This window comes from Ictalurus furcatus, chromosome 11 (genome assembly GCF_023375685.1).
Source record: "Ictalurus furcatus strain D&B chromosome 11, Billie_1.0, whole genome shotgun sequence".
Lineage (NCBI taxonomy): Eukaryota > Metazoa > Chordata > Actinopteri > Siluriformes > Ictaluridae > Ictalurus > Ictalurus furcatus.
Genome location: NC_071265.1, coordinates 11,818,483 through 11,843,264, shown reverse-complemented (window position 1 = coordinate 11,843,264; position 24,782 = coordinate 11,818,483). Strand labels below are relative to the sequence as shown.

At 41.3% G+C, this 24,782-nt stretch overlaps 1 protein-coding gene across 7 annotated transcripts in view; it reads right to left on the bottom strand.

Moving 5' to 3' along the window:
- The window catches only part of ripor3 (RIPOR family member 3), a 104,219-nt gene extending 91,709 nt beyond the window's left edge, over positions 1–12,510 (bottom strand). For 2 of the 7 annotated variants that reach the window (XR_008387133.1, XR_008387134.1), the window contains exons 1-2: positions 12,245–12,510; positions 4,707–8,463 (exon numbers count right to left, since the gene is read on the bottom strand). Coding sequence is in view for 5 of the 7 variants with exons in the window: in XM_053636833.1 (XP_053492808.1) it covers positions 4,707–4,804 (98 nt within the window). In the remaining 2 variants the exon portion in view is untranslated. The remainder of the gene's footprint in view (positions 1–4,706; positions 8,464–12,244) is intronic. The other 5 variants (XM_053636833.1, XM_053636832.1, XM_053636834.1 and 2 more) reach the window with 5 other exon arrangements.
- Positions 12,511–24,782: the final 12,272 nt, after the last annotated feature.

Below are 24,782 nucleotides of genomic sequence, written 5' to 3'. Positions count from 1 at the left end.
TGTTATAGATTTTATTCTGGAAGATGTTAAGAAAATCATTGCAAAATGTTACCGAGCCAGTGTGAGTGGAGGAGGGTGGCCGAAGTATTTTATTTAAAATTTTGAAGCAGCAGTTTGGTTTACTACTGCCTGCATTAATGATAGAAGACAAGCAGGCTGATTTGGTGGGGTAAAGATCATCTCTGTACAGTTTCATGTGTTCGGTGTATGCTAGCGAGTGAACAATGAGACTGGTTTTCTTGTGAAGCCACTCAAGATGCCATCCAGCAGACACTGTTCATGGCTCTAAGTTCAGAGGTTTACCATGGAGAGGCATGGGAAGAAGGGACAGATCTAATAACTTGGGGGACAAAAATGTTTAGAAATGAGAAGATTGTAGTTGGACACCAGTTCATTACATGAGTAGGAAGAATCAAGAAGAGAAGAGGCATCAAGTACATTGGAAAAAGAGAGTGCGTTAATGGAGTTGCATTTGCAATAACATATACAGTGGGGGAAATAAGTATTGGATGCGTCAACATTTTTTTCAGTAAACATATTTCCAGTGAAGCTATTCACATGACATTTTCATCAGACTTTCGTATTAACTCAAGAAATCGGGAAATATAAAGAATTCACAAGATTAAAGTGCATAAATAAGTTATGAGTAGTAAAATGGAATGACGCAGGAAAAAAGTATTGAACATTATCACGTAATCCTTGTAATAAAGGTTAGGATGCAAGTGCAGTTAAAGACTTTTATTAAAGAAAGGCAGGCAGACAAATCCAAATCATGAGACAATAGCGTGATCAAAAAAACAGGCAAAGGGTCAGGCGACCTACAAACAGGCATAAACTATTCTTGCAAGGCAAGAATCAAAACGAGAAACAAGAACAAGATCAAGGAACATGAAACAAACCGAGGAACAGGGTATAAACACTTGGTACTGTAATAACACTAATACTTCACAAAGAGTGCATGCCTAGAAAGTCCTTTTAAACTGTGGTGTGATTGTGTGTGAGATTGGATGCAGGTGTGTGAGATTGGATGCAGGTGTGCGTGATTAGAATGAATGAGTGTTCTGGGAATTGCAGTCCATGGCGGTCATGTTTGTAGGCTGCAGTGCAGGATGGGAAATGTAGTCACTGGTTTGCTGTGATATGGCAGAACTCCCCCCTCCAAGGGTGCTTCTCCCGAAGCGGCAAAATACACTCCCTCCCCCAGCAGTCCTGGCCTTCTGGGCAAAATGTCTTCACATGAACCAGGAGACTAAGCAGCATCCTCAGCTAAGCAGGGATGCTGAGCGACGTCCTCAGCGGAGCTGGAAAGTGGAGCGTCGTCCTCCTTCGACTCTGCAGGCTGGACTTGGGTGTCTGAGTCAACAGACTTGGACGTGAGAATAACTTCGTTATTCATGTTAGCAGACTCGGGCATGAGCAGAACTTGGTCGGTGATGTCGGCTTCAGGCGTGAGCAGAACCTGGCTGGTCGGGACGTCGGCTTCGGCCGAGAGCAGAATCTGGTTGGTCATGATGTCGGTTTCAGGCATGAAGACTTGGTTGGTCGTGTCAACAGACTCTGGTGTGAGCATAACTTGGTTGGTCGTGACGTCGGCTTCAGGCATGAGGAGAACTTGGTTAGTCGCATCAACAGGATCGGGCGTGAGCATAACTTGGTTGGTTGTGACATCAGTTTCAGACTGGAACTTGGCATAAAAGGTCACCTCGTCGATCTCAGACTGGTACTTGGAGTGGGAGGTCACCTTGTTGACCTTTAGCTGGAACTTGGTGTGGGAGGTTGCCTCATCGACCTCAGATAGGAACTTGCCATGGGAGCTCGCCTCGTTGACCTCAGACAGGAACGTGTCTTGGGAGGTTGTCTCTTCGACCTTGGACAGGAACTTGGCGTGAGAGGCCGTCTTTTCGACCTCGGACAGAAACTTGGCTTGGGAGGCCGTCTCTTCGACTTCAGACAGAAACTTGTCTAGGGAGGCCGTCTCTTCGACCCTGTACAGAAACTTGACATGGGAGGCCGTCTCTTCGACCTAGGACAGAAACTTGGCTTGAGAGGTCGTCTCTTCGACTTCGGACAGGAACTTGGTTTGAGAGGTCATCTCTTCGACCTCGGACAGGAACTTGGCTTTGGAGGCCGCCTCTTCGACTTCGGACAGGAACTTGGCTTGAGAGGTCGTCTGTTCGACCCCGGACAGGAATTTGGCTTAAGAGGTTGTCTGTTTTATGCTTTTTGTTTTATGGCAACCCATCAAAATCTGACAGAGATAACGAGTCGGCCCACAGCATTAAACCAGTGTCTAGTACAGAGAGGCAGTTGCAACTACCTCACCAAAACTGATCCTGGTGGCACGGCCACTAAGCAAGAAAGTAGTGACTTACCAGAAGCCACACCACTGTTGGGGGGACTGAAGCTGTGAGGGCTCACATTTGGCTGGTGAGAATATCCAAAATGCAGTGGATTAGAAAGCAGAGTCAAAGAGAGAAGTACTCCAAAACCTAAGAAATCCGCTTTTGGTTTATTTGAAGATTCAAATTAACACTATGTCAAAAGTAGATAACTCTGGAGCAGACACCAATAAGCAGGAAACAGAGGTAACAAAAACAGATGTAGTCCTGACCTTAATCCAATAGAAATGTTGTGGAAAGACCTGAAGCAAGCAGTTCATTGAGGAAACCCACCCACATCCTAGAGTTGATGCTGGTCTATACTGAGGAATGGGCTAAATTCCTCCAAGCCAATGTGCAGGATCAACAATAGTTACTGGAAACATTTTGTTGCAGTTATTGCTGCACAAAGGGGTCACACCAGATACTGAAAGGTTCACATAATTTTGCCACTCACAGATATGTAATATTGGATCATTTTCCTCAATAAATAAATGACCAATGATTATTTTTTCTCATTTGTTTAATTTGGTTCTCATTGTCTATTTTCTAGGACTTCTGATGAAAATCTGATGATGTTTTAGATCATATTTATGCAGAAATATAGAAAATTCTAAAGCGTTCACAAACTTTCAAGTACCACAGTATATATGAAGATTTAAAAAGGGAAAAGATAGCTGCCTCTTTTTACACCCAACAATCATACAAAGCATCCTGAAAGGTTCATGTAAGGTGGTTGAAGTGCTTGAATTTGTCTTTTTGAAATGTATGTACTGGAAAACCTTGAAAATGGCCCTTTTTTATCTAGTGGTGCTTAAAAAGTGCTTGAATTATAAAAAGTCCATAAATATCTATCTATCATAAAAATCACTATAAACTTTAAAGTGTTTCTTTTTGATAGATCCTTTCACTCAAAATATGACCCCTTGCTGCAGCCCCTCTACTTCCTCCCACTATTCACTCACTCATTTTGACAGAGACAGCTCCGGTCCACTTTTCAGACCCCTTTTATTGACTTTTTTTTCCCTCAAAAAATCACCTAGTGACAAATCTAGTGATTTTTTGGACAAACCTTAGCTACGTTCTGTAGAAGAGCGTGACCAGTACTGCTCCGCGAGCACAAGGTCCTGCTGTCCTGCTGCAAGTACATCTCTCTCTGCGCCTACTCTGTTCAGTGAGTGGCAGAGAGGAGCAGCACATTCATTCACTTCTAACTTTCTCTCTGAGTGTTCATTTTACGCGTAAATATAGCTGAAATCACAGCACACCTGTTGTCTTTAACTTTTGTGTATGGTGATTTTGTCAGATGATGTCATGGTTATAAAATCAGGATTTTAACAGTGCAGAGCAGCAGCTTAGAAGTGGCTTGAAAGTGACTTCTGGTTAACATTTATACCATGTTGCAGTCACTATTTCATGGAAATACTATCATACCAAGAGGAAACTTGAACAGATTGTGCACATAGCCTTAAAAATAATTGGACATGATCTCCCATTTGTGCAATCTTTGTACATCAAATCTAAAAAAAAAATTGCTTTTAAAATGACCCCTCCCACCCAGCATACTTCATATTTCTAACCATTCCATCTGGCAAAAGATACAGACATGAGATGAATAAAAAAAACCTGCTTCAGAAAAAGTTTCTATCCTTATGGGGTGGCTGCGGCTCAGGTGGTAGAGCAGGTTATTCACTAATCACAGGGTTGGCGGTTCAATGCTGAAGTGTCTTTGGGCAAGCCACTGAACCCCAAGTTTCTCCCTATGGCAGGCTAGCACCTTGCATGGTATCTCTTCTGCCATTGGTATGTGAGTGTGTGTGAATGGGTGAATGAGAAACATTCAGCTTTGTAGAACTTTGTAGGTTAAAAGGCTCTATATAAGTGCAGACCATGTACCATTTTCCCATTAAAGAGCTCAACTTATAATTGCTCTTCAGAGGCTTCTGCCAACACCTGGTTCTTTCCATTTGCACGTCTGTAATGTTTGCACACATGATACAATATCAATCTGTTACATTTGTAACCCCTAATTCTGACAGTAGGAATGTACTGTATAGCCATTACTGTTACAGTGAATTCTCAGTCTGGCTCTAATGAATTAACTTAACTTTAGTATCTTCTCAAAATCTTCTGTTCTAAAAGTACCTTCTCAGATGTTATGTGATATGACGGTGAGTTTATTTTTGTTCTATATGGAATCGTTTGGAAAGGTGCAAGTGTTTCCTAAAACATCCCCTGTCTTCACTCACACACATACACACTCAATCATTTCAATACACACACAGCCTGCTAGGAACCTTTTAGAGTGTATAAACACACAAAACTTACCTTTGTCTGCCAGTCAGTGTGTTGACTCCAGTGAAGGAGCAACTCCTCTGCATCATGCCACCTTCTGCTGGACAATCAAATTGCAGCTTTACAGACATCCCATGAACACCTGCAATGCAGACACACACATATACTGTACAAACACACAGGACAAATCACTTTCATCACACTTTGTTTACATACAACTTTTGCATTTTATTCTTTTTACAACTGAAGTTTCTAATTGTCGATACTTCATGAAATTCTACCCGTAAAAACTGAGTACAATTACAGTAAATTTCTGTAACTGTGTGTAACACAATGCACTTTTGGACAATGTTCATTTGTTCATTACTAGAGAAGACTGTCATTTTACTATCAAAAAAAAAAACCTTCCTTTGTACTAATTCCAACAAAACCGCTTTCACTTTTTATAATTCTTGTGAATTTTGCATAAGACTGATTTGATGTTGATGACAAGATATGGTGTTACCTAGATGTTTATAATTTAGACCTTAGAGAATCCCTCAGTGTCATGATTTTTTGTTAATTGGTTCTTTTACAGGTTCTTTAACTTGCTAAAATAGTTCTACATAACCTTCTTTCATTCTCGGATTCTTTATTTTTTCATGTTTTTTTTTTTTTTTTTTTTTTTTTACAGAATCATAAAAAGAGTTTGTAACAATTTATCTGAAGGTTACCTATTCTGAGCCTTCATAACATATTCATAAGTTTTGATGGAGCCTAAGATATACTGGAGAAATTCTGTAAGGCATATGTCAAAACCTGTGAGATGACCAAAATATTTTTTTTATGAAGTACACTGTATTGCCAAAAGTCAGATATGTTCATAAGTCCCTGAAGTCCAAGTCCAAGTCAAATCTCAAGTCTTTGTTCTATTTTTAGCAATAGTTCTTTCACTTTACCATCCAATATGTGAGCTTTGGAAGGCTAAAAGGTGTGGCGCTCAAAAATAATGGTCACTCTGAACTCAATTTTAAGTCATTTTTATTGGAAATTCAGTTTGAAGCAATTTTACAGCATGACTAGTTTGATTACTCTCCCTTCAAAGTGCCCTTTGGAGTAGGGTGACCAGATGGAAATGGACCAAATGTGGGGCATGTAGTAAGTTTGTGTGGGACAATGAGGGACAAATTTCTGTCACCAAAAGGCCTACCATAAGAAACATGTACACTCAGCCCATTTATATTTATTTATATTTATGTCTTTTGTATCAAACAATACAACAAAGAGAAACATTACAGCATGACAAAATTAAGTGGGACAAAAAGGATTTATATGGCTTCAATACTTTTTTCACAGCCATTGGATGACAACTCAAAAGGCACTGTATTCTTTACCTTTTACTTTTGCTTTTCAGCGGTTTTATTTTATAGACACATGCGCATGCACACGCGTCTCTCTCTGTCTTTCGAGGCACCTGTCTCTCCCGTTTTTATTCTCGCCTCGGCTCACTGCAACACAGAACATTCAGTAGGCCTACTGTAATTCCCCGCAGGTGTATAATCCTTACCACTCACCTTCTCTGGCTCCACCCTCCATTCACAAATGGCGCTCCATTGCACTGGAGCGCACCCCTGCTTCCACACTTAGTCTGTTAAAACTTTTCATTTTCAATCAAAATGCGGGACATCATCTCAAGTTGCGGGATGCAGGACATACTGATAGGGTATGAATGAATGAGGAATGTGGTGTTTGATGCTGTCATTTGGGGTAGTAAAGAGAGAATGTAATCAGGAATGCCAAACCAAAATGACTCAAGTCTCAAGTCAGTTGTTCATGAGTCCAAGTCAAGTCGCAAATCTTTTTTTTTTTTTTTGCGACTTAACTCGCAGACTCGAGTTTCCATCTCTGCCAAAATTACATGGGCATCTGTCCAATCATACCCATATGTGCTTATTGAGCATCCCATTATAAATTTAGTCCCCCTTTGCTGTTATAATAACCTCTACTCTTCTGGGAAGGATTTACACTCGATTTTGTGTGTACACTCGATTTTCTTTATGAACCTAGCTTTGCGCACAGGGGCACTGTCCTGATGGAAGAAGTTTGGGGCCCTTAGTTCCAGTAAAAGTGAATTCTCATTGCTAGAACATACAAAGACATTCTTGACAATTTTGTGTTTCAAACTTTGTAGCAACAGTTTGGGGAAGCCTACTTTTGCCTACTTTATTATGGAGTCACTTGAATGTACTGTATCGTTAGATATGCAGATGTAATGAATCCAGAGCTTCATATTGAAAGATATGATACACTGTATGATTACATACTTAGTAACAAAGTAGAATTACACAAACATTTCACATCCCTGATAGGCATCACTCATATAACTTAAGATTTACAGCATTTACTTAAAAACTTAAATACTTAATACTTAAAAAAGTATGTTACACAGCAGGTATATCCAAAAATCAATCCTGATGCTTCAGAAGCTTCACTAAACATTACACAATCATAAACAAGCACTAAATCTAAGAGTAAATTTAAAAAGCTGAAGCTGTTATGTTTTAAAAGACATTAAGAGAGTTGTTAGGAGGGAGGAGAGAACACATCCATCTCATTCATATGTGCTTTCACACACAACTTTCTTTTGAGCAGTCATCTAAGATGGTTTTATAATAGCAAAATAATATTACAGCATGTTCCAGAACCAGATAGCAAGACTGACTTATGAAGTTCCCACGTGATAATGCTCTAAGCACATTGCTAAACAAATTCAAGGTACCAAAGATGAAGACAAACAACTTCTATAGCTTCCTAAATGTCATTTTATCTTTATTGGACGTTTTGCAGCACAATCAGCACATTTTTTTCCTGAACGTGTCCACAAACAGGTCAACACTTTCATGGTTCGTTTCTGAGATGGACAGAATCTGGTACAGAGGCAATAGGTGGGTCCCTGATAGGTACTTGACATTAGGATATTTTTAAGTTTCTAGTATTTTACTGAGATCATTCCATCATTAAAATTTAAAACTGGGTTGGCCCTCCTCTGTTTTTTGGGGGTTTTATTCACTAGACTAATATTTATGATATTTAGTATCTGTATATCTGCAATAGACTGTTGTCTCACACAGGGTGTATTTCTGGCAGGCACCAGTGTTTTTAAGACATGCTCCACCAAAACCCTGTTCAGTCAAATGAAGTGGGTTTTATTGTCCTTGCTCCTTAAAACAAAATGGAATTAAATGCCTTTTCTTCTGGACAGTGGTTCAACACACAATACAGTAGCATGTTACACAAGACTACTTAATGTGCAACTACTTGACAGTGTTAGACATGTGCAAGATATAAATAGACAGAACAATATATTTGCAGGACATGAAATACTCAGGATTTTATCGGGGGAAAAGTACAACAAATATCTTTAACTGTAGACTCTACACTATCATTAAATTTGTGTAGAAAACTTAAAAAAGTTTAACAGCAACATTAGTGGTAAGAAGTGTCCCATAGCAGCATAAAAGCCTTGTCTCCTAATAGATTCCATGAAATAATGCTCAGGATAAAGTGATTACTGGCTGTTACTGAAGAGGTTATTCTCTCTACTCTTGTTTGTTTTGTTTTTTTTGTTTGTTTGTTTTTGGTTATACCAAGTGAGCCAGTCAAACTGGAGAATCTAAGTTGTTGGTACCGAAAAGTTGCAGTTGACTTGTTTTTTACTGGCCAGGCACTCATGATGATGTTCCTCAGTGGTCAGCTGGTGAATCCTCTGGCCATCTGTGCCATTGTGCCGTCTCCCTCTTAACAAGATCCCCTTTAACAGAAATGGCATGGATCTCTTTGGGATTATTAAAATTAAAAATATTAAAATTTCTTTTAAAAATAAAAGAATTAACAGTGTCCACATATAAAAACATATTTACCAATTAATGTGTGAGGAAATATACAAAGGTCTAGATATGGAGTAACATATCCAAAGAAAGCATGACAAAATCTTCATTTAATCCCTTAGGATCTACAGTCCATATAATAAATCCATTTGGCTTCACATTGTAAAAGCCTTTTGTTCAAATCACCAGCTCTTCTTGGACAGGTCAACCTCTGAATACCACAAAATTTCATCTCACTCAGGTTATGGCCAGCATCTACAAAATGTCTGGACACAGGGGAATGAAAGAGGCTCTTTAAAGATGTTCTTTCCAATGTCATCTGCTCTGAGAACATTCCAATGTTTGTTTATGACCGACTTAATATGCACAGTATAAGTGGTGCAACACATATAAGATCTTTTGGATGTCTTAGATTGTGACCCCACTGGTGTAGACCTTACTTTTTCAATTGCTTTCCTTAGCCACTGTTCAGGATATCCTCTATGAAGGAATTTAATGTACATCTTGCCAATTTCCTACTCAAAATCATCATTATTTGTCCATATTCTTTTGATCTGGAGCAATTGGCTATAGGGGAGACCTTTCCTTAGAGGAATATGATGCAAATCTTTGGCATGAAGAATGCTGTTACGATTGTCATTAACACAAACGTAAGTATCCAAAAAGCTGATCTTGTCCGAGCTTATTTCCATATTAAACTTAATCACTGGGACAAGGTCATTTAAGTAGCTTAAAAGTCATCCAAAACACTGTCCTGTCCAATCCAAATCAAAGAAATGTCATCTATGTATCATTTATAGAAAGAGGTAAGGTAAGAAGAAAAAGGATTGTTGTTGAAGATTTCCTGTTCCAAAAATGACATAAAACAACATGCATAGTCAGGAGCAAATGACACTCCCATTGCTGTACCCTCCTTCTGTATATAGAAATCCTTGTTGTACATGAAATAATTCTTGGTTCCTACAATCATCAGAATGGGTAAAAAATGTGATCTGGACAGTGTTGGTATACGGCTTCTGCTTTGCATAGTAAAGCCTTAACTTGTATCTTTGGATGCAGCAGAGAATGGTGTTGACTGACAAAGGTTTACTAAAGTATTCCCGAGCCCATGTCAGGATATCCATTACATACTCCTGATGGTTTTTAAGACAGTGACGTCTGAGGGATCGGAGATCACATGCATTCAGAAGTGGTTTTCACCAAGCTCCAAGATTTGACCAGATTCCTTGAATCTTTTAATTATATTGTGCACTGTAGTAGGTGAAATTCCCAAAATCCTACCGATTTGAGTTTGGGGAACGTTGTTCACAAAGTGTTGGATTATTTGCTGACTCATCTGTTGGCAGATTGGCAAGCCTTGACCCATTCTTGCACTAGGCCTTTTTTGGAGGCTCCTTATATATTATGATTAAACGATTATCACACCTGTTTCACCTTCACCTTCTTATTGCAACTTGTCATATCACGATTAGTCCTAAATTGCCCCAATCCCAGCTTTTTTTGGAATGTGTTACATGCATCAAAAAACTATGTACTTGCTTTATACATTTTTTTTGTTTAAATACAAGTCAAAGTACATTTACTGATACATTTTACTGTATCACTCCTCTTTGTTTTTATTAGCATTTTTCATACTGTCCCAACTTTGTCAGAATTGGGGTTGTAATAGGAGTCTAGTACATTGCCAATATATTGCTGCATGAATAGTCGTGGTTGTAATTATAGCATGAATCACTGCAAATTTGGTTTACTTTCATAATATGGCTTCCACCCTCATTGTTTGACAGATTCTAAAATATCACTTGATCCAGCACATTCTATTATTTTGCGTTTTTTTTAAATCTCATTTTATATCATATGCTCTGACAGTTAACTGTGCATACAGTTGAATGTAGCTGGGACATTCTAAATCGAGGTCATGAAACTGTAAGGTGTAGGTGGTATGTAGACTATTTTATCATACTTAAATTTGCAAATTAATAAAATAATGCTATTTTGTTGTTGTTGTTGTTGTTAATTTGATGCATTCTTCTGTAAAGAAAATGTGCCCATGGTTTGAAGGATGACCAAGCACTCATCTACTACACTTCTGGTTACATTTACATTTATTCATTTAGTAGACTCTTTTATCCAAAGCAACTTACAAATGAAGAAATACAAGCAAATGTGGTTCACTTTAAGAAAGTGTTGTTCATAATTTTATCCATAAGAAATTTGGTCCTTGAGACAAGCAATATGTGTGATTTAGATACTGTCTGCTCTGATGTCCTCCATGTGAAAAAAACAACCTTTTTGTGGAGAATTAATGTATGAAAACATGAATTGATTACAGTGATGTTTTCTTTGGTTTCATTTAATAAAGGATATATTATTAATCCATCCATTAAGTTAACTGACCCATTAGAATGCCTAGAATACACAGAGTAACATCACCATCAACCAGAGATTGAAAGGTAACCACATGTCAACAGCTATGGTGGTGCAAAAGTAGCAACTGTTCTAGATTTATAAAAATAAAGATGGTCTCATATTTTCTCTTATATGGTCTATATCTCTTATGTGGTCTCATACTTTTTGTTTCTCTTTGTGACCAATGAAAAGATTTAGATTCAAAGTGATTATGAGCTCTGAGCATATTATGTTAACCCCTTAAAGGTGTGGATACAGTGAAGTGTAGGGAAACCCAACTTTGACCCATGTTAGTGCATACATGGGTCAAATAACAATGTAAATACTTGACTAGGCATGAAAAAGTTCAGACTGTCTACAAATCTTTCTGCAACAAGATGTGTGCCAATTATGAGCCTACTTACTCCAAATAACATTCCCCAAATGATGCCAATATATGTTTCTTTTTATTCAATTGGGAGCATAGTGAGTGTAATTTAGACAGGGAAGACTTAAAAACTTCTGTTTCTACACAGCAGTATTCTGGATTCTTCTAATTTCTTCTAATCTAAGATGGGTAGAACAGTATGCAGAAACATGAGGTGAGCAGGCTTTCTCCATTAGGGCAGTGAATGAGTGCAAACTTAATAAATGTGAAAATTCTCGGATTATGTGAAATTTATAAAGACTGGTTTAGAGCATGACCAAAAGTGCCATTAGTTGTCATAACTCATCTGGACAGTGTAAACTATTGTAGACATCAACAGTTTCTTTCAGTGATTCTATTCTGGTAAAATGCAAGCAAGAAAAAAAAAATGGAATGTTCCACACCTGCACTTGCATTTAAAAAGCTCTTCCTGTACTCCCTCTCCCAAAATTTAGTACTTTATGACTTTCCATGTGTATGTGCCAAATGGAGTGTATCAATGATCTTACAGCCAAGATTAATAATTTAAGGTGTTAGATTCAATGAATACCACTGCATTCTAACTTTCAGGCATGAAGGAAAAATTAATGCAAAAAAGACATAATTTGTGCTTATTTGGCAAAACTTAGGAGCATTGGGGCATGGACAAAAAAAATTTAACTCTTACAACATACTAATACAAGAAGTAGTAAAAGACATGGACTTAAATGCACATTTATGTTTCTTTGCACTGGCTATTCAGACATTAACTAGTCACTCTCTAAGGACTGGGAACAAGTTTTTGATACTTGGAATAGAAATAGAGAAAGTTTTAAAAAACTAAATAATAAAAATAAAAATGTTACTAAAAACAGAATGCATTACTAATAATAGCAATATTTTTGTCTTACCAGACTCAAAGTCTCCTATTCCAGACCAAGGTTACCTCTGAAAACTTGCCCATGCTCATCTCTGCAGCAGCATGTGTCTCTGTGTGCATGAGCAGATATCTGTTTGTTCCTGATAGCATGACTCTGGCTCAGCTGTGAGGCTTTGAGAAGCAGAAACAACACCCGATTCCAAGAACTGTTTTTTACAGCACAAAGAGAAAAGAGGCAGGCCACATCAAATGCTTCTCACAGCCCAGACCCTCGCTCCCCTCATTCCTATCTCCTCTCGTGTCTTGCTTTATCTGCTCTCTCCTCCCAAACCACACTTTTAATTTTTTTTTTTTTTTTTTTTTTTACCCCATAGTCATGTCTATACTTTGTCATTAAACATAAAAGTTTAAAATCTCTCTTGGCTGTCTTGACAATTTTAAACTTTAAATTCCCAAAAGATACTCTTGGCCAACATCTGTAGTGTATTAATTCTGCATTAAAACAAAACTGTTAATTCTATTATTTTATCTTTGGCTTGATTCCTTTTAGTTGGATGGCTTGAAGCCTATGTACTAATTCAATATAATATAATATTACAATACAATATAATATATAGTACAATATAATAGTCCTGTTCTATACATATGCATGTGAAAACTCCCCAGTGTCTGGTGTGTGGTAACATTTGTGGTGGAGAGATATAACACAGTTATATAAGATGGTTGCATCCTAAGACTAAGATTAATTTCTCCATATTTTCATCACATTATGACTGTTGACTAATTTAAATTTATTATATAGTTGCTTCGGTAATACTTGATAATATAGACTATTTATATTTAATTATATGTATTTGATATATGTGAATATAACAATTCCATGATTTGCATAAATACCCACATCAATGCATAAACCTAAATGCTATTACATCATAGCATTACATCTGGTAAGAAAATTTCCATGAATAATGAATTCCTCATTTTCACAAGGCTCTGCTCTATAAATATCCATGTAACAATGCTGAAATACAGTTGTCATGATTGGGAATAAGAAATAAATTGACCCTGCTGCAATGACAACAGAATATGGCTCTCTCATGGTCCTAAGGTGTCTCAATTATCAAATTCATCAAATGCAACTTTCTATTTTACTAGCAGTTAATTATGTAATGGGGCGGGGGGGGGGGGGGTCTATACCTTAAGAAGAGAAAATGTTTAAATGTTCTTGAGGGGAAAAAAAAACCAAAAAAGCAAAAAAGCAAAGCTAGAAATGAGAAATATAAAAACAGACTGGTTAATCTTTTATTTGATATATAGTCATCTCATAATAAGAACTGTTCGATAAATTTGCTAAGATATAATTTTTTAAAACAAATTAAGAATAAAAAAAACTTAAATGAGGCAAAATTATCTGCCAATGGGATGATATAATTCTACTTGATAACACATCTTGAACCAAGAAAAAAAAAACTCTTGTGACCAAAACCCATCTTTAAATAGAAAAAAAAAAAAACCCTAATAATTTTAGTGCAGTTGCTCTCAGACACAATCAAAACAGACTTTCAATTCACTTTCCTCTATTCCTCTTTGTCTCAGAAAAATATAAATACAATTCACGTATGTTTAACCTCAAGGATGTGCAGCATTGCTTCACTTGCATGTCCCATCTTTTTTTGGCTACAGGTAATGAGAACATCTCTGGAAGAGCCTTCATCATTGCTGTGGAGGGCTTCACAATTTAGGAGAAACACAGTCTTATTATGATACTGTGGTTCTGATGTACTGTGATTATTGAGGATGCTTTTTAAGGTCCGAAAAAGAAGACGTCCAGAAAAATGAGGACATATGGTCACCCTAACAAAAGCATTTCAGAGAGCAATTTGTGTTAATTTCTGCCAAATTAACTTTGCGCAAAATTTATTTTGCACATGCACCAGGAGGTTGCTCATGTGAGCCACGATTGGCAAGAGACAACCAAAACTATAATCAAGCATCTGTCTATATTGTGTTATGTCAAAATATTAATTTCTTTTGTTTTAAATGAAAAAAAAAAAATCCTGATAGTATTCATTTTTTTTTTTTTTTACAAAATGTACCTGCAATCTGATTACTTTGTTTTTGATGTAACTGTAACACATTACAGTTACCAGGATTTTCTTGTATCCTGATTACATAACGCTGTTACATGTATTCCGTTACTCCCCAAGCCTGGTTAGCAATCATATTGAATTATCATTACGTCTTCCTAGCTTCCTGCAAAGGAGCTGTATATGGTCCATCTGCAAATTAAAAAAAGTGACATGGAGATGGACCTTCTACAACTTCAAATGGTGGGAAAAAAGCTGAACATAAAAAGGCCAGGCTTGAAATTGAATGGCTGGAGCACTGGTTAAAGGTGGACAAAGTATTTGCATAGTGATGATTATTATTCTGTCAATTATTTTTGAATGGTAAATCAATAAATTCAAATGACTTTTTTCAATTACAGGAAATAAAGAAACAATGAACCACACTTGACTGTTCACTGGTCAATGTCACATGCCCTTTCTGGTCTGACCCTGAGCCCACACAGGCACTGAAGCCTGGCCTTCAGGATTCCGACTGTCATCTGCACCTTGGACCGTCTTCTACTGTGGGCCTGGTTAAATCATGCCTGTGGTCCAGACTTGGGTTCAGGGTAGGGTGTCATCATATAGAGCAGACAGGGGTACCCTCTGTCCCCCAGCAAGTAACCACTGAAGTTTCTTGTCATGACTGGGGCAGTGTGTATATATATATATATATATATATATATATATATATATATATATATATATATATATATATACATATATATATGTATATATATATATATGTATGTATATATATATGTATGTATATATATATATATATATATATATATATATATATATATATATATATATATATATACTTGGTTAAAACTATCTAGGATTTAAAAAAAATTATTGTGTAAGGAAAAATATATCCTGTTCAAATTTATGGCACAATGATGACTCCCGAAATATTCTGGCATCATGTACAGTAATAACTCTGGCTACAGATGACCTGTCATATTTTCTTCTAAAGTGTAAAAATGTTTACTTCCATGCCCTACTTAAATTGTGTTACATAGACGCTCATTTTATAACATTTTATTTTTTAGCTAATTTATACATCATTGAAAAGTGAATTTCTTAAAATTCAATTCTTAAATAAGTTTGGTCATCCATCCATTTTGGTGTGATTGCCATTGAATTTGTTCTTGCGTTATTTGAGAACTGTTTGGTTTATAAAAAAAGCTTTTGATAACTTTTTGCCAGCATTGTCTGAAGATAATCTGATACAATTTTCTTTTTTTTTCCATATCTCGTGAACACTAGGTGGCGCTATCGCAAAACTGTGCAGGTATCATCAAGTCATGATGTTTGACATCCACTAAGTTTGGTCTAAAAGTGCCAAAGCTTTACGGAGATATAGGATCACATCCATTTTGCCATGCTTGCCATCCAATTCGTTTATGCCTTATTCGAAAATAAGTGGTCTATCAAATATCTTTTTTTGATATCTTTTTGGCAGCATGGTATGAAAATTATCTCTTTCAAATTTGGTGAAGATCTGATGAACCATCTTGGATGAGTTTGAAAAAGTACATTTTTTCCTAGAATGGACATTTTTCCTATCTGGTTTAGCCCTTACGGTTCAAAATTTATTAACATCAACATAATAAAAATTGGTGGCACTAGAGGGCTTGAGATAACAACTCCAAATTTGCTCAGGTAACACGTTAGTCTGTCCCCTATCTGTGTGCCAAATTTCATAACTTTCCTATGTATGATTTTATGGGCTGCCATAGATCTCAAGAGCGGAAGAATAATAATAAGGTAAAGAACACTAATTACACACCTGCGGTGCTTGGCCTATATATATATGACCACGGCCAATGACCATGCTAAAATCTTGCTTGCTTAGCTCCTTATTTTGCCTCTGTCATGCTTGGCCCTATAATTATATTTATTATTATTCTTTTTCTCCCCTAAAAGTGTCTGGGCATCAGAGATCGTAAGACACCATACTTGGTGGGATGCTCAGAACTTCCACCCACTACTCAGATGCATTGACACATCTGTTGGACACTAGATAGCGCTACAAAACCCTACAAAACCTCTATAATTTCCATCCATCCATCCATCTTCTACTGTTTACTCCTTCTTCAGGGTCGCAGGGGGGAACCTGGAGCCAATCCCAGGGAGCATGGGGCACTAGGCGGGGTACACCCTGGACAGGGTTCTCTATAATTTCATTTCCATTAATTGGTCAGGCAATGCCCATTTTTACAAATTGAGCTATATCTGATGAAAAAAATGTCCAAACTTAACAAAACTTGATAGACATAGACATAGACAACAGGATATTCAGAGGACATTCAACAAGTTGTGTCAAATTCAGCCAATGGGAGGTGCTAAAACTGAAAACCACTATAACTATATGAATGTTTGCTAATAACTCTGCATCTATGCATGATAGCATACAATTCTAGCTTCATATGAATCCTTGGATCATGCACTACAAAATGTATATCTCAGTTTTATTTTAATATATAAAATGTATCTGCAATTTTAATTTTCTGAAAAAAACTACTTTTTTTAACTCATCCTAGGCCGTTTGTCTGATTCACACAAAATTAGGTATGCACCATATTGAGATACTCCAGACAAAAACTTCAAAAGAATCCTTGTGGATATATAGAGCCATAAATTTGTGGTTGTCGCATATACTGTAGGTGTGGCAAATTGTAACTACTTGGCTAATATCTTGTGAAAGCAATGTCCAAACTTCATGAAACTTGGTACACATGGACAACACGGCAGAAAAAAATACCACAATTTCATGAATTTCTGATGCTGGGGGGGCTAACAGCAAATTCTATACTATACTATCAACCATTTATCTCAAGTGAGTGACACATGTGGGCTGTAATGCTAATCTTGGCCACAAGATGGAGGTGCATGATAATAAATCTTTTTCAGTCTCATCTTTTTACATCAATTTGAATGGCTGAATAATTCGAGATGTAATTTAAAAAAATATATGCATAAAAATGTGATTAAATGCATAGAACGCTTCAATATATAGAGTATAGTACTCTAACAATATCGCCTAAGTTTTATAAAATTAGTTTGCAAATAAATTTGTGAAATGCTCAAAGATGATTAAATGTTATCTTCATATTTATGTCTTAATTTTGAAAACACATCTGTCAAATTAGCAGACATGATTAAATATATTGCTGTCCATTTAAAATGAAAAGACAGTATTACATTTTATGTTTAGTTTATGGTTACGTTTACAACTTACGTTTACGTTTAAGATTCGATTGCAGTATTTTTCCGCCATTTTGAATTTCCTGAAAAACCTACTGAAAAACATGTCCTAGACCTTTCATTGGATCTTCACCAAATTTGACAAACATCATCTTCAGACCATGCTGAGGAACAGGAAGTCAGCTGTTTTGATTTTTCTCTTAAATTTCTGCTTATATTTTGCCATTTCCAGGCCTCGAACTTTAACAAACTCCGCCTAGAGATTTCATCGGATAGAAATCATATTCACAAATCAAATTCTAAACATGCTAGCAACATGATAGACATCTTAAAACATGCTAGCAACACTTAGCTATGTGCTAAACCATACTATTACTGCTACTAAACAGGAAGTTGTTATAACTCAAGCATGCAATGCCTAATTGTCCCAAAACATCACAGGTTTTATATGAAACCTGGCCTGAAGACATCTACATGCCAATATTCAGTTATAGTCATAGCACCACCTGCTGGCAACAGGAAGTGACATGTTTTACACTGTGATGCACTCCTATCAACATATTAAACTATGACAGCAGGTGGTAAATATGCTAGCAACATGCTAGAAACATGTTACAGATGTGACCATTAAAAATGTGCGTCGAAGGAAACGGAATCCTACGATTTCATGCGGTATCACGTGCGTGTTGTGGGCACATTAAATACAGGACTAGTAGGGGGCAGTCATGTTTCATTTGAATAAACACAGCTTCCTAGTAGATGCAGTAATTCTGCCTGGACATGTACTGTATACACATACATTCTTTTACCAACCAAACTGTGCTGGTTCTTGTACTTAAACCTATGATCTGCTTGTGCTTGGCCCATGGATCTGTGAACCTCTCTCAAAACCATTTTGCAACAAGTAGCAAAGCACATTGAACATTGTTGAGCCTGAAAAATTGGAGTGTGTGGTCAGTTAGGTTTAAGAAAAAAATATTACGTATGGTTTACATAAAAATATTACGTTTCTCATCAACCCGTTTGATAAACCTAATTTAAACAAGTTTCTAATTACAAGACTGTGTGTATTTGAATAGTGCAGTGGTAACATGCATTTTTAGTATGCCAGCGGCTAGATTTGAGTCTCAGCTAACTTGAATGATTTTAATGAAGCGTTTCATTTATTTTTTTTTTACTGTAGAAAGTTCCTCAAGGTAACATTTAATGTATTCCATCTTCTCCTTTATAGCCAATGGAAACTTTTGTTCTTTTCTTAGATTAAAAGTTATTTAAGAACTGTTTTAAAGCCATGGACTGCAATTTCCAAAATACTCAATCATTCTAATCATGCACACCTCTATCCAATCTCACACACAATCACACCACAGTTTAAAACGACTTTCTTGGCATTCACTCTTTGCGAAGTATTAGTGTTTTCATCGTACCAAGCGTTTATACCGTATTCCTCGGTTTGTTTCATGTTCCTTGATCTTGTTCTTGTTTCTCACACCGAGAATAAAAGAATCGAGACGATTCTTGCCTTGCCTAGTTTATGCCTGTTTGAAGATCTCCTGACCCATTGCCTGTTTTTTGACCATGTTATTGTCTCATGATTTGGATTTATCTGCCTGCCTCTCTTTATTAAAAGCTCTATTCTGCATTTGCATCCGTCCTAACCTTCATTACATGTGTTACGTGACAGAATACTTCGCCTACAACAAGGAAACAGCAGGAAAGAGGAGGAGACGTCATGCTAGAGAAACCAAGCAAACTGTCCCAGCTGTGGATTCGATCCAGTTTCCTCAGTGGACTGTCATAGATCTCCCAGGTCCGTATGATGGGTTATCAAGCTACCCTGAATATTTTCTTGCTGACTGCCAGATCTATTTTGCAAGGCTAGCAGACCCCACGCCCGGTGAGAGGCAATGGCTAAGGTTCGCGTTGTCCCAGTTTTTTGGCCCAGCCCACCAGTGGGCGCAGCGTCTAGTGACCATGGGATCCAGGGGACTTGAAAATGTAACTCAGTTTGTGGGACTATTCATGATGCTGTTCGGCAGTTCAGAATCCAGGGCCGTTCTGGAGGATCTTTTGGGGGAGGCCTTCCTCACAGATAAACCTGACCTGCCGTTCACCACCTATTATGAGCATGCAAACTGCGTGACCTCCTCCCCAAAGCTCCTGCTCCTCTGCAGAGCCCCAGCTGGAGGTCACCAAAGCTCCTGCCTAAGACCCACTATGTGGTCTCAGCAGCCGAGCTCTAGCCGGAGGTCAACGTGGCGACCTCCTCCCCAGAGCTCCAACCTGAGACCCACAAGGTGGTCTCACCTGCCGAGCTCCAGTCTGAGGTCAACGTGGCGACCTCCTCCCCAGAGCTCCAACCTGAGACCCACGAGGTGGTTTCACCTGCCAAGCTCCAGTATGAGGTCAATGTGGTGACCTCATCTTCAGAGCCCCAGTCAGAGGTTAACATAGCGACCTCCTCCCCAGAGCTCCAACCTGAGGCCCAAGAAGTAGTCTCAGCTCCAGAGTCCAAGTTGGAGGTCAACATGGCGACCTCCTCCCCAGAGCTTCAGCAGGAGACCCACGAGGCAGTCTCATTCCCAGAGATCCAGCATGAGAGTCACTGGGCGGTCTCATCCCCAGAGCTCCAACCTGAGACCCATGAGGTGGTCTCACCAGCAGAGCTTCAACATGAGTCCCACGAGGCGGTCTCATCCCGAGAGCTCCAGCAGGAGACCCATGAGGCAGTGTCATCCCCAGAGTTCCAGCCTGAGACCTATCTCCAGAGCTCCAGCATAAAGTCAAGTTCCTGCTAGAGGTTAACAAGGTGACCTCCCAAGCCATGTTCCTGTCTGAGGTCGAAAAGATGACCTCTCCAGCCAAGTACATGTCCAAGGTCGATAAGGCGACCTCCCAAATCACTCTCCCATCCGAGTTTGACAAGGCGACCTCCCAATCCACGGCCCCATCCGAGGTCACCGAGGCGACCTCCCACGCCACGTTCACGTCCAAGGTGAACGAGGTGACCTCTCAAGCCAAGTCCCTGTCCGAAGTCGAAGAGATGACCTCTCAGGTCAAGTTTCTGTCTGAGGTCGAAGAGACAACCTCTCAAGCCAAGTTCCTGTCTGAGGTCGGAGAGACGACCTCCCAAGACTCGTTCCTGTCTGAAGTCAACGAGGCGACCTCCCATGCCAAGTTGCTGCCTGAGGTCGACGAGGTGACTTCCCACACCAACTTCCAGCTAAGGGTCGACGATGTGACCTTCCACGCCAAGTTCCAGTCTGAGATCGACATCACGACCAACCAAGTTATGCTCATGCCAGAGTCTGTTGACATGACCACCCAAGTTCTCCTCATGCCTGAAACCGACATCATGACCAACCAGGTTCTGCTCATGCCTGAAGTTGATGTCATGACCAACCAAGTTATGCTCACGCCAGAGTCGGTTGACAGGACCAACCAAGTTATGCTCACACTAGAGCCTCGTTTACCCGTTTCAGGATCCGGAAAGGCCTGGCATACTTAGGTCCTAGTTTGCTGCCTGAGAGAGATGCCTTGAGGTTCCTTGTTGAAAGCCACACCCTGTCCCCGGGCTGATAATCGGGGTGAGTCCCGCGGCGCCTGTCCGCCTTTCATTTGGCGGAGCGGGAGGCCCATACCAGCTGTTGATGGGCGCGTTCCCAGACCTGCTCGCTGCGGTGAAGTAGCGGAACACATGCTGGAACAACAGGTCGGCCGTGGCGAAGGCAGAGGGAAGGGCCGGAAGTGGAATCAGGCGCAGGGACTTGCGCCACGTCCATGACCACTAGTATAGCCGTGTTGCCTTGTGATTCCGGCAGGTCCGTTAGGAAGTCCAGGGCCAGATGGAACCATGGACGAGCGGGTATGGGAAGTGGTACCAATTTCCCAACGGGTAAGGCACGGGACGTCTTTGAGCAGGCACAGGTGGAGCAGGAGGACCCGATACGCTGTACCTCCATGGGCATGTGGGGCCACCAATATTTTTCGGCTAGCAGTTTGTAAGTGCGTTGGGCCCCCGGGTGTCCTGTCACTCGCGTCGTGTGAGCCCAGGTGACAAGCTCCACGCAGTAACATTCTGGCACGAATTGTTCCCTGGGGGACAGGCTGCTGGGATTCGTGACCTGGGGAGGCGAGCTAGGGTTTGGTCCAGGGCCCACTCGATGGCGCCCACAATGCAGGAGGGGGGTATGATGTACTTTTCCTGATCTGCCAGGCCCTCGGGAGAGTTGATGCGGGACAGAGCATCAGCCTTCGTGTTCTTAGTCCCTGGCCTGTATGACAAGGTGAATTGGAACCGGGAGAAGAACAAAGACCAGCGTGCTTGGCGGGGTGTGAGCTGCTTAGCCGTCCTCAGGTACTCGAAGTTCTTGTGATCAGTGTAGATCATGAATGGGTGCTCGGTGCCCTCCAACCAGTGTCTCCACTCCTCAAGGGCCAATTTGACGGCCAGGAGCTCCCGGTTCCCCACATCATAATTACGCTCTGCCGGAGACAGTTTTCACGAGAAGAAGGCCACGGGGTGCAGCTTGGGTCTGTCCCCGAGACAGGATGGCCCCCACTCCCATCTCAGACGCGTCGACCTCCACGACGAACGGTCTGGAGGGGTCCGGGTGTCGGACGATGGGGGCAGTGGTAAACGCCCGCTTAAGCCTCTCCAGGGCCCTCTGGGTGTGAGAGGTCCATGCGAGGCGCAGAGGTTTCCCCTTTAAGAGGGACGTCAGGGGTTGTGCGATCTTACTAAAATCGCGGATCAACTGCCAATAAAAGTTTGCAAAGCCCAGGAAGCGTTGCAGCTCCTTGACGGTTCAGGGCGTGGGCTACTCCACCACCACCCTCACCTTGCTTTGGTCCATGGCGACCCCCTCCGGACTGATTACATACCCCAAAAACGTGATGGTGCATTGGCGAAATTCGCACTTCTCGGCCTTCACGTACAGCTGGTGTTCCATCAAGTGGAACAGCACCTCTCGGACCTGCTTGATGTGTTCCTTCAGGGACGTTGAGTAGATCAGAATGTCGTCAATGTACATGATGACGCAGTGCCCCAATAGATCCCTCAGGACGTCGTTGATCAGATTTTGGAACACTGAGGGAGCGTTAGCGAGTCCATACGGCATGACCAAATATTCATAGTGCCCGGAAGTGGTGCTAAAGGCCATTTTCCACTCATCGCCCTCCCTGATGTGGATCAGATTGTACGTGTAAGTCCAGCTTCGTGAAGAAGGACGTGGACCTCAGCTGTTCAAGGGCGGTGGGCACTAGTGGCAGGGGGTAACGGTACTTAACGGTTACCTGGTTGAGACCCCTATAGTAGATGCATGGTCGCAGACCCCCTCCCCTCTTCTCCACGAAGAAGAACCCAGTGGACGCGGGTGAGGTGGACGGCCGAATGTACCCCTGTTGGAGTGCCTCTTGAATGTATGCGTTCATGGCCCGCTGTTCTGCTTGGGAGAGCGGGTACACTCGACCCCGTGGCGGGCTGGCTCCGGGGAGGAGGTCTATGGCACAATCATAGGCCCTGTACGGAGGTAGGCCACTTGCTCGTTCCTTACTGAGGTCATGATACTCTGATGGCATGGTGACAGGGACAGGGAACCGGGGGCTCTCCACTGTGGTTGCGGCTACTGGAGCCGTGGGGCCCATCAGACAGTGACATAGGCAGTAAGGGGACCATCTGGTTACCTGTTTGGCTGCCCATGATATCTGTGGGTCATGGCGCTCAAGCCACGGTAAGCCGAGAATGATGGGGTGACGAGTAGATACCGTGACATACAGGACGATGGTTTCATAATGGAGGGCACTGGCTTGCATGGTGATTGGGGCCGTACAACGTGAGATGACCCTGCCTCCTACTGGGGACCCGTCGATGGAGTGCACCTCTCATGGCTGGAGCAGGGCTTGGATGGGGAGACCGAGGGTTTGCGCCGTCTGCTCATCTATGACGTTCTCAGCTGCCCCCGAGTCGATGAGCGCTGAAAGCACAAAGGATTTCTCTGAACATTCGAGCAGCACGGGTAATACAAAAGAACCTGCTTTGAGTAATTGGAATGCACTCACCCAGGGACGACGGGGTTCATTGGTCGTGCCCTCCTTGGTCAATCGTGGCCTTCTCTGCGGGCACTGGCGAATGACGTGGGTGGTCTCCCCACAGTAGAAGCACTGTTCCTCTCTGCATCGTCTCTCCCTCTCCTCCTTGTGGATCTGGGCCCGGCCGAGCTGCATGGGTTCCGCTGGAGGTAGCGGCTTAGTGGGTACGGGATTCAATGGCATGTGGCAGTTAGTGCGGCGAAGGCGGTCCAGCCATACCGCCAGGTCGATGAGCTCGTCGAGGGTCAGCTGTTCACCCTGGCACACTAACTCTCGAACCAGCTCGGGGTGGAGGCCCTGACGGAAAGCAGTCTTTAGTGCCGGCTCATTCCACCCACTCCTTGCAGCAATGGTACGGAACTCCAGGGCGTAATCCACCACATCGCGGGGGCCCTGCGCAATCGTAAGGAGCTCCTGACCGGTCTCCCAGCCATCTGGGGAATGATCGAATGCGCATTGGAAGTGGGCGAAGAGCTCCGTTAGCGAGGCTCTGACCATGCCTCCTCGCGCCCACTCTGCCGTGGCCCACTCCAGGGTGCATCTGGTGAGTAGTTCTATGAAGTGTGCCAACTGAAGTATGAAACCCCTGCATCGTCTGGGCTCGCCGGCATAGCGCTCTGGTGTCGGCAGGGGCGGGTGGTGAGGTGCTGGTGTGAGTGCCGCGCACGCAGCTTGAGCAGACGCACGGGGAGACGCAGGAGGAAAGACAGCAGCAGCGGGAGGGGTCACGGTTTGCCCCTCGGCGATGCGGAGACGCTCCAGTTGTTCGGTGAGGCATGCTATCTGCTCGCGCTGCACGCTCATCACATGACTTTGTTCTGACCAGCGCGTGCCCAATCTGGGTCGCCCGCTGCCTCCATGATAGGCGAAGTAAACTGTTACGTTATCAGGTGGGAGGCAAGCGCGGGCCGAGCAGTGACAGAAAGGCGAGGGAAGCGTGAAGCGCAATGCGCACAGTCCGAAGCAATAGAAATAATCCAAGACAAGATCCAGGAATCGTAAGTCATAAACGAGGCTAAAGTCCTTAAACCATGAAAGTCCGAAGTGTAGTAGGAAGCTTGGTAACTTACTAGCGTTTGGGGAAAACTGAGCGTTACTTTGCACCGCGCTGTCGTTAACAAGGTCTTAAATAACCTTGGGTGGAGCACAGGTGTTGGC